This window comes from Rhineura floridana, chromosome 7 (assembly GCF_030035675.1).
Source record: "Rhineura floridana isolate rRhiFlo1 chromosome 7, rRhiFlo1.hap2, whole genome shotgun sequence".
NCBI classification, from domain to species: domain Eukaryota; kingdom Metazoa; phylum Chordata; class Lepidosauria; order Squamata; family Rhineuridae; genus Rhineura; species Rhineura floridana.
The window spans coordinates 147225478-147240734 of record NC_084486.1 but is presented as its reverse complement, the minus strand read 5'-3'; the positions used below and the strand labels follow the sequence as shown (position 1 = coordinate 147240734).

The 15257-nt window shown below is 51.0% G+C and overlaps 1 protein-coding gene across 4 annotated transcripts in view; it reads right to left on the bottom strand.

Moving 5' to 3' along the window:
* Positions 1-15257, bottom strand: part of LOC133389587 (solute carrier family 12 member 9-like) — a 122723-nt gene that overhangs the window by 67225 nt on the left and 40241 nt on the right. For all 4 annotated transcript variants that reach the window (XM_061637531.1, XM_061637534.1, XM_061637530.1 and 1 more), the window contains 2 exons: positions 8646-8803; positions 3611-3693 (listed from right to left, as the gene is read on the bottom strand). In XM_061637531.1, the coding sequence (XP_061493515.1) occupies positions 3611-3693; positions 8646-8803 (241 nt within the window). The remainder of the gene's footprint in view (positions 1-3610; positions 3694-8645; positions 8804-15257) is intronic.

Below are 15257 nucleotides of genomic sequence, written 5' to 3'. Positions count from 1 at the left end.
GGTTTTCTCCTTCCCGGCTCGCTACCGCACCCGTCAGGAGACCTCCGCTGCACCTCTTCCTCCCAGCTCATTTCTACACTCCCCTCAGCTTGCTACTGCGGCCGAGGAGGACGCGGTGGCTGCTTTTATATGCAGATCGCCAAGCGTGGGGGCCCCCCAAAGCGTGGGGCCCGGGGCAACTGCCCTGCTTCCTGGTGCCTAGGGGTGGCTCTGCCGAAGACAAGCTCAGGGACCGAGCCCTCCATGAGAAAGAAAAGACCTGGACACGCGCTAAGAAGAGCTCAGTTGTCAGGAGCCCCAATGGCTTTCTTTCGGGGTAATTTCCCTGTCTGGAAGCTATTCATGCCTTTCTATGCTGGTTGGACTGCAATTAATGCCACTTATTTTCACCTATTGCCTATTATTGTCACTAAGGGGCTCTGTCCATAGGTTCATCCTAACCCCTTTCAAGCTCAAGAAAATCAGGCACAATTCAAGCTCCACCACATTGCATATTCTCTCTTCCCACCCAAAAAAGCGCAAGTCTTTTGCACAGCAAATGACGCCGCATCCGTTGCCAGGCGTTGATTCTGATCCATGGTGACTTCAATTGGGCCTGAAGCACCAAATGGCTCTCCCCTCCTTTGTGAGTGCACCGCAATGTTCCTTGCCGGCTAATGGGGCAATTTTTTTGTGCATTACATGTATTTGTCCAATTTGGCAGAGCGGCGCACGCTATTGAGAGAGCCGGGGAATGGCAGCTCCTGCAGATTAGCTGATGGGAGTCTCCGGGGTGCCTCGCTGCGATCCGTCTCCGAGTCAGAGCAGGGCATCTTGCTGCACACGGCAACAGACCAATTGTTTAATGCACCTGGGATGCCTCCAGCAGAGCTTGATACGGATCTCATGTCGGACATGTGCCAACTCGCTTCCCCCAGCTTCTAATGTGGACCTGTAACAGCTGCCCAAAGGATGCCACGTGCAGGGACAAGAGCAGTGCAAGGGCACCTGGGTCCCTCCAGGTGATTTGGACTAAAACACCCATCCGCCCCAGCCAGCACAGATGTCTGTGTGTGCCCTGTGTGGCTTTATCTATTTGCACTCTGAAAATGCACTCTGAACATCAGAGGTTGCCAATCCATTGCCCGTGGGTGCCGTGGCACTTGCACAGGCCTTCAGTGGCACTCCCAGGAGGTAGCCCAAAACCTGACCATTTTAAAGAGAAGAGTGTCTCTAGCTCTCCTAGAAAGAATGCTATGGAGCAAAATGTGCAGGTACCCTTCTAAGCAATTTTTGTGTCAGGCTGCTCCTGCCTGTCAGTGTTATTAGCCAATGAGTGAAGTCAGAGCTGTGATTGATAATGAGTTGTTTGGACACCAGGCAATAGCAAGCCCTGGGGTCTGAAAGAGCTGCGGTTTTGCCCTCTCTTTTAGTGCACTTTTCCTGTCTTTGACTTTTTGTTTAATGGGGCTTAATTCCAGGTAAGTGGGTACAGGATGGCAGCCAAAGTTTTGGGTTTAGGGTTGGCATTTGGGAAAAACAGGGCTGTTGTGCCTTTGACAGCTGTATGGCAGGCAGAAATTCAATTAGTCAAGCGTTTTCTGGTAAGGAAATACAATTATGGAAAAAGCTTCACCACAACTACTCTCTAATTTTGTGTTATGCCCAGAGCTTGGAAAAGTTACTTTTTTGAACTACAACTCCCATCAGCCCAATCCAGTGGCCATGCTGGCTGGGGCTGATGGGAGTTGTAGTTCAAAAAAGTAACTTTTCCAAGCTCTGAGGTGGTGGGGGCTTCCCTCTATACAGTTTCCCAGCTCCCAATATTATGATGGTGGTGGGGACTTCCCTCTATACAGTTTCCCCACCCTATGCATATCATAAATCCTTCATGCTTACAGGAGGGGAAGGAATGCACACACGGACAGAGGACCCCTAGCTCTAGCAACTGCAGTTCATTCCTAGAGCCTCAATGCTTATGATATTTCAATGCATGCTGTGTGTGTGTGTGTCTGTGTGAGAGAGGGGGGGGAGGGAGAGAGAGAGAACCATGTGAATCCCTCTATTCTCAGAGGGCAAATGCATGGGGTGTGTGCGGATGGGACCTCCTGGGCAGGTCCTGCCACGGTCAGTCGCCACAAACCGTAGCATCCACATTCAGAGTGCTGCCCTGGACTCCTTCCAGGAAGGAGGACGGGATGGAAATTCAATAAATGAATAAATAGAAGGGGCTCTCTGTGTGTGTGTTGATGTGCATGCACAGAGCTTCTCCACACAAGGGAGAGAGCCAGGCCCAATCAGGGTCCCCCCCTTGCCTGGAGGAGCTCTACATATATATACATGACTTTGTGCATAGAGCTCCACCATCCAATGCACTGAACGTGTGGCTGGTATGGTGGCCAGGTGTGGTAGCCAAGACAAGAAGCCCCCTGCAACCCTTCTGATGTCTTCTTTCAACATACCGTGGAAGGGTCACCTGACCCTGCCCAATGTCTTTTTAGCAACCGGGACTGGAATCAGAAGCCTTCAGGTCTGTGTTCTGTTGCTCTTTGAAGCGAACCACTCAGGCCGGGGGGGGGGGGGGGAGGCTGACAGTGGTGGTGTCGTCCTGCCAGGATTGTGCATAGCTCAGGTAGCTCAACAGTCGCACAATCTGTCCACCCACCCTCTTCAGCCTGGTTTGTCCATAAATCAAGTGTGGGGAGCCTTTGGCCCTCCAGATGTTGCTGAACGGCACCTCCCACCATCCCTGGTCGTTGGCCATGCTGGCTGGGGCTCAAGGGAGTTGCAGTTCAGAAACATCTGGAGGGCCAAAGGTTCTCCACACCTGCTAGAAATGTTTCAGTCTGGGTAGCAGCCAGATTCTGACGTTGTCTGTAATAAGCTCTCTAGGCCTTTTCCATGTAGCCAACTTTCCAGGATTGCTAGCCCATGTGCCGATCTATACCTGCCTGGCTTCCTGGCCCCATCTAATCCCCAGTGACAAAATCTGCAAAGCATTTCCCTTTGAGAGCCTGTCCTGTTCCTCCAATCACCGGCAGCTTGGGCTTGTAGCTGCCCATAGAATCATAGAATAGTAGAGTTGGAAGGGGCCTATAAGGCCATCAAGTCCAACCCCCTGCTCAATGCAGGAATCCAAATCAAAGCATTCCCAACAGATGGCTGTCCAGCTGCCTCTTGAATGCCTCCAGTGTTGGAGAGCCCACTATCTCTCTAGGTCATTGATTCCATTGTCATATGGCTCTAATAGTTAGGAGGTTTTTCCTGATGTCCAGTCGAAATCTGGCTTCTTGAGCCCATTATTCCATGTCCCGGTGCCGGCTGACAGACCCACACACACCATTTGAGAACTTTGGCTTTCTGTATTTACTGATTGTTGCTCTGATGCTTTACTGTCTAGGCCTTGGCTTTAGAACAATATGTTGTTTGTGGGTTTGTTCCCTGCTTATTTTATTTGCTGCTTTATCAATTCCTGTTTCATTGGAACTGTGATTTTTAATCTCTTTCATTTCACAAGCTGCCCAGAGAGCTATTGTTATTGGGTGACTGATCAATGGAACAAAGCAAACAAAAACACCAGGATTAAACTAACAGCACCCGAAGGAACAGTAAGCGGAATGGCCAAACTCACCTGCACAAGCACCCAGGAGAAGATGACGGCCACCCAGGGGTTCCCGCCACGGGATGTCTGCTTTGCTGGGGACAGAGCTTTGCCTTTGTAGCCAGAAAGGAACGGAGAAGAGAGAAGCAACACAATGAATTAGACCAGTGTCTCTATTAAATTGGTGTTTATTAAAGAGAGGAAGCAGGGAAATTGTTCCCCTAGAGCAGCAGTGGGCAGAAGGTAACGACAGAATCTGCTGCTAGATCTCTGGTGATTTGCACTAGATCTGCAGGAGTTTCTGACTCCCAATTGTCTAACAGTAGCAATAACTGAAAAGTCTACCCAACACACACACACAAAGAGTAAAAAAAAAAAAAGTGAGGGTGAAAAGACTTATGATCTTCATTCTGCTACTGACCACAAATTCCTGGACTGAGCCCATGTTCAGAGGCACCCTGCTCCTTAATCCTAAGTGTTGTACACTTGCCTGCCTGAGTCATTTATTTTGCACCTGGCTCCAGTTAGTGACTCCTTGGGGTTCTAGTAAAACAATTATGTAGTTCCTATAAGCAGGAAGTCTATGCGCCCCTGATCGAAAAGTGCACAGGAGCACAGCAGAGTGCCGCTGCCCATTATATTATATTATATTAATTATATCATCAATTAATTGGCTGGCTTTAATGAATTAAAAAGACAGCCAATGTGGTGTAGCGACCAGAGTGTACGTGTGGGACCTGGGAGGCCAGGGTTCAAATCCCCGCTCAGCCATGAAGCTCACTGGGCGACCATGGGCAAGTTACTGTCTCTCAGCTGAACCTACCTCACAGGGTCATTGTGAGGATAAAATCTGGAAGGGGAGAACCCCAGCTATAGTTGTGATTTGGATTGAGGGCCCCATGCTGGCAATTCACATATGGAAGGAAGCTCCCAGCTCCCACTGAATTAAATGGAAGGGTTTATTTCTTTAAATGTAATAGCACAAGTGCGCATGGGGGGAGGGAGAGATCCGGATCAGGATTACAGCTGGGTCATATGGGTTAAAGCCCCCTACCCCTTATACTAGGGCCCTAATTCACCTGCACTGGCAATTTACATGAAAATACCACACCAATCCTACACTTAAGGGCACAGATCCAAAGCTAACTTTGGCCCTCAAGTAGCAGATTAATATATAATTATTATTTTTAATACAACTATATATAAAGTCTGCTGGTGTCAAGGTCCATCTCAGAAGATGTGCGAAAGGCCCTGCTAAGAGGTTGCCTGCTGGGACATGCAGAATCTAAGGACAAGGCACGTTTTTCCTCTTTACAACTTTTTATTCTTTCCCAATTGACCACTCTTTCTTTAATTAGCGGGCAGCTCATAAATGTACACGAGTGCTGCCCCCTTCCTTCAAGATGCTCAAAATGGCTTAGGTGGGGCTCCCCAAAGAGTCTGCCCCCTTCCACTCTAGGCATCTGCAATCAGATCTTCATTTTCCCAGCTGCATCCCCTAGAACAACAAAGCATATTGCAGCTGTCAAGTGTGCCACAGTCCTTGCTGGGTGGGAATATTGTATTGGTCATATATTCACAAACAGCTCAGGTGTCTGGGAGAACTCCAAAACCCAACACTGTTACTACGGCCAACCAAAGTGCCACAAAACGGCGAGCCAATGATGTCCCCTTGGGATGGGCCGTGACCCCACCAGCACTGCTAAACGGAAGGCAGTGGGGTCACAAGCTCCCACTGGGTCTTGACCCAGACAGCTCAAGCTAAAAAAATGGTGTGTGCAGGTATGTGTGAGGTGGGTGTGGTCAAACAGCCTCCCCCAACTCGCTTCCCGGCAGATGTTTTGGGCTACAAGTCCCATCGTTGGGGAAGGCTAGCACAGGGGGCAGCGGAGGTGAAATGCCTGTACAGTGAGGGACGGACAAAGCTGCCAATTCTTCCAATGAGCTTTCTAGGCTGATGCCAGGCTTGAAGGCAAAGCCCATTGCCCAGTTGCAGAGTGCCTGTTTGGCACGCAGAAGGTCCCAGGTCGCTAGGCAGTGGCGGGGAAAGACACCTGCCCGACGTGCTCGAGAGCCACCGCCCGTCAGTGGAGGGCAGGGAAGGCCCCCTCCCCCGTGGCCCTCCAGTTGTTCTTGGGCTTGCAACTCTCATCAGCTCCAGCTAGCCGGGTCAACGGTCAGAGCTGATGGGAGCTAGAGCCGCAGGGCCTGGTCAGGGAAACTCCAAGCTAGATGGACCCGCAGCCTGACCAGCTTCCTCCTGCCCTTCAAGGAGCGACAGGCGGGCATTGCTGAAGATTTGGCAGGATGAGGCGACGAGGAAAACACAGAAAATGTTTCCTTTTGGGCTGCCCTGAGGGGGAGGGTACCACCCCCCCCTTCCTGCTGCTCCTTTGTCTTTATGGTTAGATGGCGGGGTCAAGGAATGACTGCGGGTGCTCCATGGTGAAAGCAGGGAGCTCAAGGGGGGGGGAGCAAGGGGGGCTGAAGTTGGGGCAACGGCAACAGAAGTGACACTGCTGCTGCCGCCTATAGATGCACGCTTGTATATTTGGTGGGTGGGGCTGGTTGCCTGTGCTGCATTTCTCTGTTTTGGATCTTCCAGTTGTCATTATGGGCAGGGCCAGCACCAGACTGCAGCAGGCTCTTGGGCACCACACACTCCCGCTGCCTCTTGGGTGGTGGCAAGCATGCAGGTACAGTGAGCTGACGTGACAACAGGGGAGGTACTGTCTGGGAGGGTGGCTCCCACTTCACAATCCACACCAGCATCGGATTTCAGGAAGCACACTCCATAACCAGATGCTAGCGCAGATCATGGAGCGGGAACTACACCTGCCCAGCCAAAGCAGCAGGGGCCCCTCTCAGCAGCAGGGGCCCTTGGCCAGTGCCCAACTTGGCTGCTCACTGGTGCCGGGCCTGATTAACCACGTCTCAGGTGTTCGTGGCTTCCATTTACATCAGTGTTTAATACTTATTGGTGCTGCTCTAAAATACAGAACCTTCGATGTATTATTTGTCTTTGATTATCATCTGTGATATTTTGAGGATGTTGTAAACCACTTTGAGATTTTCTTTGTGGGGGGGATGTAGTGGTATATAAATTACCTACATAAAATAAAATACAATAAAAATTCCATTGGGAGAAGAAACCCAGGTGTGGTCATGTAACATCCCCCTGGTAAGGGCTGTAGCTCAGTGGCAGAACATCTGCTTTGCATGCAGAAGGTCCCACGTTCAATTCCCAGCATCTCCAGATAGGGCTGGGGAAGACTCCTATCTGAAATCCTGGAGAGCCACTGCGAATCAGTAGGCAATACTGAGTAGATGGACTACTGGTCTGATTTAGTTCAGGGCAGCTTCTGGTCTCCCTGCATTCTATATAACTCTCCAAATTTCTTTCAGGGGAAGGGCTGTTCAGGAAAGCCGCTGCCAGACAGTGTAGACAGTGCTGTGCTAGATGGACCAAGGGCCTAACTCAGTATATGTATGCATAAAGCAACTTTTATGTTCCCTGCCCCGTCTGGAGCAATCTCCTAGTGCCCTCGAGAGGGGTATGCCTCAGCTCAAGAACAAGAGCCCAGTCGACAGCACCTGCCAAATGAGGGCACCGGCAGCACAGCCTAATGTTAGACTGCCCGGGCAGGCCGCCAGGAAGGCAGAGGACTTCAAAAGGACGGCCAAGTGCTGCAGTAGGGAAGCCACGGGAGGGGAACAGAGAGAGAAAGAGAGAGAGCCAGGCAGGAAGGCAGAAGAGAGAGCACAGAGGACTCCAGTGCAGAGCGCCAAACGTCTTACTTCCAGGCTACAGCATAAGCTGCTTTTGGCAACAACCCCAAAAGAATATTCAGGCATGGAGGGGGGGTCAATTAAAAGACAGGAGATCGAGATCCAGAAGGCGGAACCCAAGACCAGCCTTCCACAACATGGTCCTTTCCATCTGTTGTAGACTGCAACTCCCACCAGCCACAACCGTACTAGGCCTTGTGGACCAATGGTCTGGATCAGGATAAAGGAGCGCCATGGATTCTGCCTCCTATGCGAAAGGAGCCTGGCCCACAACGGGCCGGGGACTGGAAGTTAGGATCTTGACGGTCCAAGCACTGGGCCCAGGAAACTCAAAGGCCAACAAGAAAATACATCAGGCAAAGGCACTTTTGAAATAGATGAAATGTGTGCATGCGAGAGAGAGAGAGAGAGAGAGAGAGAGAGAGAGAGATCGTCATTAATTGTGGTCTCAAGATGCAAGTTTTCAGAGAAGTGGGTATTATTATCGTCATTATTGCTGTTTCCCCACCCCTCACCCCCAGAATGTAGAGTGGAAGCATGTAGACATGGGAGGAGACAGGAGAACCCAGACACCAAAATTTTTGTTATCCATCAGCAGCCTCCCTCGCAAATATTTCCTGCACATTCAATAATTTAAACTTATTTATGTGTCTAAGAGTTTGTGTACTGCCCTTTGTCAACAGGACACAAACACAAGTAAAAAACAATTCCATAACAACAATCCCTAAGGATTTATGAAGCACTTCAAAATGTTCGAAGCGATTTACATATATTTTCTCGCCATCCTTACAACAGCCTTATAAGTAGGTCAGTATTATCGTCTTCATTCTGTGCATGGTGGCGAGCATGCGTGCGTTCTGCTAGCTTTCGACTTCCAAGCTCTCCTCTGCACCCATGAGGACCAGAATCCTGAACTTTTTTGTTTTTAAAAAAGTGAACTGACATTACCTCAGAATTCTGTGCCGGAGACTGGATTCCGCACTCCCGTGATCAGCCCAGGGGATGGATAGAATAATTACAGTCTGGGCGACAGATCACGTATAGCGCAAGATTGCTACTACCTTTTCAGAGGAAGCGTCACTGCAGCCTCCTTCCCTGAACAAGGTCTGCCTGAAGGCTCACTCAAGACGCCCAATGGGGAGGCCACAGAAGGAGCCCTCTTCTTGCCTGACTGTTGCTCCACGCCTACATTAGCCCTTTGTAGGGCATCCTTCAGCCACTGATGTTCGGGGCGGGGACTGAAGAAACAGGCTCTGGAAGTTGGAGGGCAACTCACCAAAGAGGTCATCCTTGGCCAGAGCGTAGAGGATCCGGGAGGCGCCAATCAGGTTGCTCATGGCAGCTGACAGAGTGGAGCAGTAGATGCCAATGATGACAAACGGAGGCCAGATGTTGATGTCCCTCAGGAAGCTGTAGTCCCGCTGGAGGAGGAGCCTGAGGGGAAAGTGACCGTGCGGAAAGTCAGAGGAGAAGCAGATGGCGATAGGGAGATGGGGGGAAGGGAGAGGAGCAGATGGGCCTCCAGATGTTGCTAGACTACATCTCCCATCATCCCTGAGAGTGGGCCGTGTCCGCTGCTGGGGCTGATGGGAGGTGGGGCCCAACAACATTTGTGATTTTACTGCTTACAATTTTATTATGTACATGTTTGATTTTATTTTTGTAAGCCGCCCTGAGTGCCCTATTATAGGGTAGAAGGGAGGGATAGAAACATTTTAAATACATAAATAAACAAACAACATCTGGAGGGCCACAGATGTTCCCCAACCCACATTTCCAAGAGTTGAGGAACCACCAGGGATCAGTGTGTTAGTCTGGCGCTGCAAAAACAGCAAGAATCCCATGATAAAGACTGATCCTATTATTATTATTGCCACTGCCACTACGTATTAAATTTCTATCCAGCCCTTCCTCCCAGAAGAAGCCCAGGGTGGCAAACAAGAGACAAATCACTAAAAACATCTTAAATATCTTTTTTTTTTTAAAAAAAGAATCTTTAAAAACATCTTTAAAAGCAGTTCCAATGCAATTACAGCAAAACCTTTCATGGATGAGAGTTGTCAGTTCATCAGATACATGAAATGTTATCCTAGCTACAGCAGGCATCCCCAAACACACCACAAAGGCAGGAGCTGAGAAAAGGTCCCAGGCAAGAGAAATACCACTTCTTGTCCCAGGCAGGTGGGACCTGCAACAAAATGTTGCAGCGTGGCGTGCTCCTGTTTCAGGATACTCCATTCCATTCCTCTCCCAACTAGTTTGTCTACCCCACCCCCCAAATACAACAGTCAGTTGGCATTCCATGGCCATTGGGCATGGTCAGCTGTCATTGGGCTGTTTTTTTGGAGGGTACTCCTTTGTAAGGTCTATTTTTCCTAAATATTTGTTTCTGTGTGTGCACACACACGCTTTTGTAAGCCTTGGGGCTCCTCCAAGCCTCGAGACCTCCATCTTGCATGTGGCTGATGTGGCACTGGCTACATAAGGGCTGACACAAAATTTCAGATTGCTGTTGGCATACGCAAGTCCAACCTGCAACAAAATGTTGCAGTGTAAAGCGCTCCTGTCCAGGGTTCCAGCCAGCCAGGCAGCCGTGCCTTGTTCCATGGCACTCCATTCTATTCCCCCTCCTTTCCTTCTTTCCCCCAACAGTGCGTCAGCACTCCACAGCCACTGACTGTACTTGGTCATCATTTGGATGTTTCTGTAGAAGGTGACCCTTATTACAATTATTTTTTCCCCCAAATACTTTTTTCTGTACTTCTCTGAAGCCTGCCAATCCCTTTTGCAAGTGGATGGTGTAATGATCTGCACTCAGGAGAATGAGCTTGCTAATAGGATGTAGGGGGATTAAACATGGCACATTCTCAGTCCTCTCACAAAGAATGCACACACCCTGGGGACGGATCCAGCACAGCACACACACACCCGAATGCTGCTTGTAATTATGTACCTGCTGCAGTTGGCATTGCATTGCATTGGCTGCCTGTATGTTTCCCAGCTCAATTCAAGGTGCTGGTTTTAACCTATAAAGCCTTACACGGCTTGGGACCACAATACCTGATGGAGTGCCTCTCCCGATATGAACCCACCCGTACACTACGCTCAACATCAAAGGCCCTCCTCCGGGTGCCTACTTGGAAGGAAGCTAGACGTCTGGCAACAAGGGAGAGGGCTTTCTCAGTGGTGGCCCCCAAATTATGAAATGACTTTCTTGACGAGGTGCACCTGGCGCCAACACTGTTATCTTTTCGGCACTAGGTCAAGACTTTCCTCTTCTCCCAGGCATTTTAGCATGTGTTTTTAAACTTGTATATTTGTTTTTAATGTTTTCAATTGTAGTAAACCGCCCAGAGAGGTTCGGCTACGGGGCGGCAATATATATAATGAAACCACCACCACTGCTGTGCATTGCCTACTCCAGCCTTTGCCAACCCACTTCCCTCCAGATGTTTGGGACTACAACTCCCATCAGCCCCAGCAAGCACAGCTGTGCTGACCCTGTTAACTGGAGATGCCAAGGGATGGATCTGGGACTTTCTGCATGCAAAGCACGTGCTCCCCCACAGAGCTGTGGACCGCCAGGGCACGAGCCTGACTGAGGCTCCTGCACGCACCTAGGGCAGGCAGCATGTCCGAACAAGGCCTTTCGCTCTCCGCTGCTGCCACATCAGACTCCTACCAGCCCTTCCTCCCCTGGATGTCTTCACATCCCAAGCAGCCTTCTTTCACCTATCACATCATGTCAGGAGCCTTGGCTCCTCCGTGCTCTGTTATGCTCCAAAACGAGTCTCTTAGGGCTGCTTGGGGGAAGATGCACCTTCTGCTCTCAGTCCATTACAGGGACAGGACGGCCCCTGGAAGTCGATGCCTCCAGCTGTATCCCAGGGAAACAAACCAATTCTCGCCTAGCCGAGGCTCTCGTGGGTAAAAAGTGGCCTTGTACTGACCCAGACCAATTGGACCATCTAGCTCAATACGCTGACCTGCAGCAGCTCTCCAGGATTTCAGCACCTGAAGATTCTGGGAGTGCATGCAAGCTGGAGGCTCTACCACGGTGCTACAGCCCTTCCCCTCTTGGGGGAAAATCTCCCGCAGCCAAATCACCCAGGTTGTTTCGAACACAGCCGAAATCAAAATCAGGCCCAAATGAATGTGCCAAAATCCTCCGCCCCCATCCTCACTCTTTTTACTGACCTTTACCCTTTAACAGCAGCTTGACCTGCAGACGTGAGCAAGCGGTCACAGTTCTCTCCATGCAGTGAGACGCTTTCCTGGTTAATTCCTGCCAACCAAGCGGCTTTCAGAAGCACAGGAGCCGGCCAGGCTTGGTGTTCGCACGACCAGTTTAGTAACGCATCTCACATGTTCTCTATGGTTGAGGCAGGGGTGCCCCCTGCCTCAACCCGGAGAACTGCAGTTTCACATGCTGGCCTTTCAGAGGCAGGGCACAGGTAGCGGGCAGCTTGTGGTGTTCATTAGAGGGAGCGGTAACCACTAGGCGTAACTATGAGGACCTATGCCAGCCTTTGCCAACCTGGTTTGGACTACAACTCCCATCAGCCCCAGCCAGCACAGCTGTGCTGGCTGGGGCTGCTGGGAGTTGTAGTCTGAAACAGCCGGAGGGAAAGTTGGCAAAGGCTGATCTATGCTGAGCCAGCCGTTGATCAAATCAAAGTCACTTGCCCAGCTATACAAGGAGGTGGTGGCTGACAAAGTTCCTGACGCTCGAGGAGCCAACTGGCCAATATTTAATAAAGGAAGTACAAAGGAGAGGAAGATGGAACTTTTCACAAACACATTAAACTATACAAATGGCCGGGCCTTAATTGGATTTTAACAAGCGGCAGTGAGCAGGTGGGAAATAAATTAGCACGGGCTATCAGCGCCAGTGTCTTTTGGCAATTAATACCTAATTACCCCCCAAATTGATCACCTTGCTCATAAGCACGGCAGAGGGGGTGGGCTGGGGGCAGAGGGCCCCAGCTTGCAGCAGTCTCCCCCAGTCAGATGGCCCACATAGCTTCAAGGTAACAGTGTCTGCATCCAACGGGACTCGCGCCGTTCAGGACTTGATGTGGAGTTCAGAGCACATCTGTTATGCAGTAGGCAGATTTTGTACATGGCAGATTTCGTACGAAGCGACACTACAGGGCAGAGGCGGCTCTGGAATCTCCAGGGGAAGGCTGTAGTCGATCCCTGACTGAGGTCCTAGAGAGCTCGCTGTGGGTCAGTGTAGACAATACTGATACCAAAGGTCTGACTCGGTATAAGGCGGCTTCCTCTATACCTGCCTGCCCAGCTACTTTCCAATCTAGGGTGTGCAAGAGGAAGTCTCCTGGAGAGGCGTCTGGCACTCCTCCAAAGCAGCCCAGCAAACTGCCTTATACTAGGTGAGATTATTTGTCATCAAACCCAATACTGTCTACTCTGACTGGCAGCAACACCCAAGGGTCTCAGGCAGGAAGGGGGGGAAAGGAATTTCCCCTTGCCTGTCACCTTATCCTTTCTGACTGGAGGAACCGAACCTAGAGCCTTCTGCATGCAAAGCAGGTGCTCAACTGCTGAGCTACCAGCTAGGCGGGGGCATGTTCTGGGCTCCCCTTTGCTCGCTGACCCCATATGTCTCGCCTGTTAAACACAGCCTCCTCCTCCAGTCTTGCCTTTTGCTGGAATCTTTTAGGACCAGCAGAGAACACTCTTTTGGCTGTCAACCAATTAAAGCTAGCGGTGGGGGAGCCTCTGCCCCACAGGCCAGCCTGCCAGGTGTCCCCATGTGGCCCACAAGGCCGCTTTGGCCAAGGCACACCCACCTGCCTTGCACCTGATGTCACATATGATGTCAGGCATGAGCAATGGGCGTGCATTAATGCACTGAAGCAGCAATGTATAATTGTGACACCAGGTGACTGACAGGTGAGTGGCCCTGCCCACCTGTACAACTTGACCCGCGAGGGGCTCGGGACTGGGGAGACACAAACCTACCTCCGCCAGCCAGATCCAGCTCACCACCCTTGAATTAAACAATGTTAGACAATTGTAAAACAATACCTTATTGCATTAATGCTAATGTTATTTATATAGCACTTGAGAGCATTCAAAGCGCTTTGCGTTCATCATCTCAAGGACTCTCACGACAAGTCTGTAAGACAGGCCGGTACTTGCATTTGCATGTCACCGATTTGTGGGAGGGAAGGGGAACTGGAGGCTTCTGGGTTCATACAGCTCAGGGCCAAATACTACCTTGCGTGGTAGCTACAAAGCTGTACCTTCAGGTGCAGAGTTGCAGGCGTTTTTCCTGGGGGTGGGGAGGTCTTCACAAATTACCAGCATGGGCTCCCGATCCCATTTGGGCCCCAATGTGCGAGATTGGGGGGGGTCTAACTCTTCACCCCTTGCTGTGGTCCCAATCTAGTTCAAGGTCCCTGAACTCCCATTCACTTCAATGGGCTTTCTTCTTTTCTATGCAAATTGCAGGCGCAGAGGGGAGGGGCTGATCTGGATTGGGGCCACAGTGGGGTGTGTGTGTCAAAAGGTTTATGCCCACTATCACCCCCAATACCAGAGACCCAATCTGAGGACCCTAGGGCGAACCAGGCTGGCCACATGTGTAAATAAAAGAAAAACGCTGCACTTAAAAAGGCACAGCTGAGTAACTAAGATAATGTCTGGTTTGCCCCCCCCCCCTCGGCTGCTACACTATAGTAAGCTTGCATTCTGGATATTAGGGGTCCCAAATGGGATTGGGAGGCAGCCAATTTGTGACGCACCCGCCCCCTTGCAAAGCGAGACAGGGTGGAGCAGAAGTGCTTGCCTCTGCGTCAGAGTCTCCCCTCCCCTCCTCTGGGCCTGGCTGGGAGCTGTCTCATTTCCCAGGCTGTGCTAAATTCCCCCCCCCTCCAAAAAAACATTAAAAAAATCCCACCTTATTAGCAAGAAATGGGGGCCAAGCATGGCACGTCGAACAGAGCAACAAGGCAAGAACAGGGACCCCCAATTGCATTTACGTGTCTTTCCAATAAGCTCGTGCTGATTTGATATCGGGGAACCAGGGGGGGCTGGGGGAGGCACAGGGACAGCGAGGCCGATTGAACATTTCCAAGCGGAGGAGGGATGAGTGGCGGAGAGGGAAGCGGAGGCAGGTGCGCGTCAGGCCCCAGCCTTGCAAGCTGCCCTGTCCCCTGTCATTATGAGCAATGGCCATGCATTAAGGTATTAGAACATGACAGCTATAATTCTAAGCAATTCCTGCCGGCTGCCCCAGCACCGCCGCGATTTATGGCAGCACTTTCCAGAGCAGAAAATTAACAAGCCGTGCTCTCTGAGAACAAGGCAGGTGCAGACACCCGTGCGCGCCAACCTGACACCCGCCCAGCCCAGTTGGCAAATGCTCCTGTGGGAGTGGGCATGGCTCGCCACCAACACCCCATTCCTCAGGCACGTCTCCGACCAAGGCTCAGGTTCAGATCCTTAAGGCTCCTGGGGTGGAAATGGGCACAGGTGCTGCCGCATTAGGGGGTGCAGCAGACTGATGTGGGCGTGAGCCAGAAAAAATGTGGAGGGACCCAGGAAGCGGCCTTACTCTGAATCAGGCCCTTGGTCCATCTAGCTTAGTATTGCCTGCACTGACTGGCAGGGGCTCTCCAGGGTTTCAGGCAGGAGCCTGTCCCAGCCCTACCTGGAGGTGCCACTGGGGATTGAACCTGGGACTTCCTGCATGCAAAGGAGATGCTCTAACCACTGAGCTATGGCCCTTCCCCCTAGAGGCAGGCAGAGGATGGCAGATTGGTCCAGCTGTGCGCTAGGGAGAAAGCCACAGTTCAAATCTCACCTTGGCCACAGATTCACTGGGTGGCCTTAGCCAAACCACCTACCCTCTTCGCCCAAG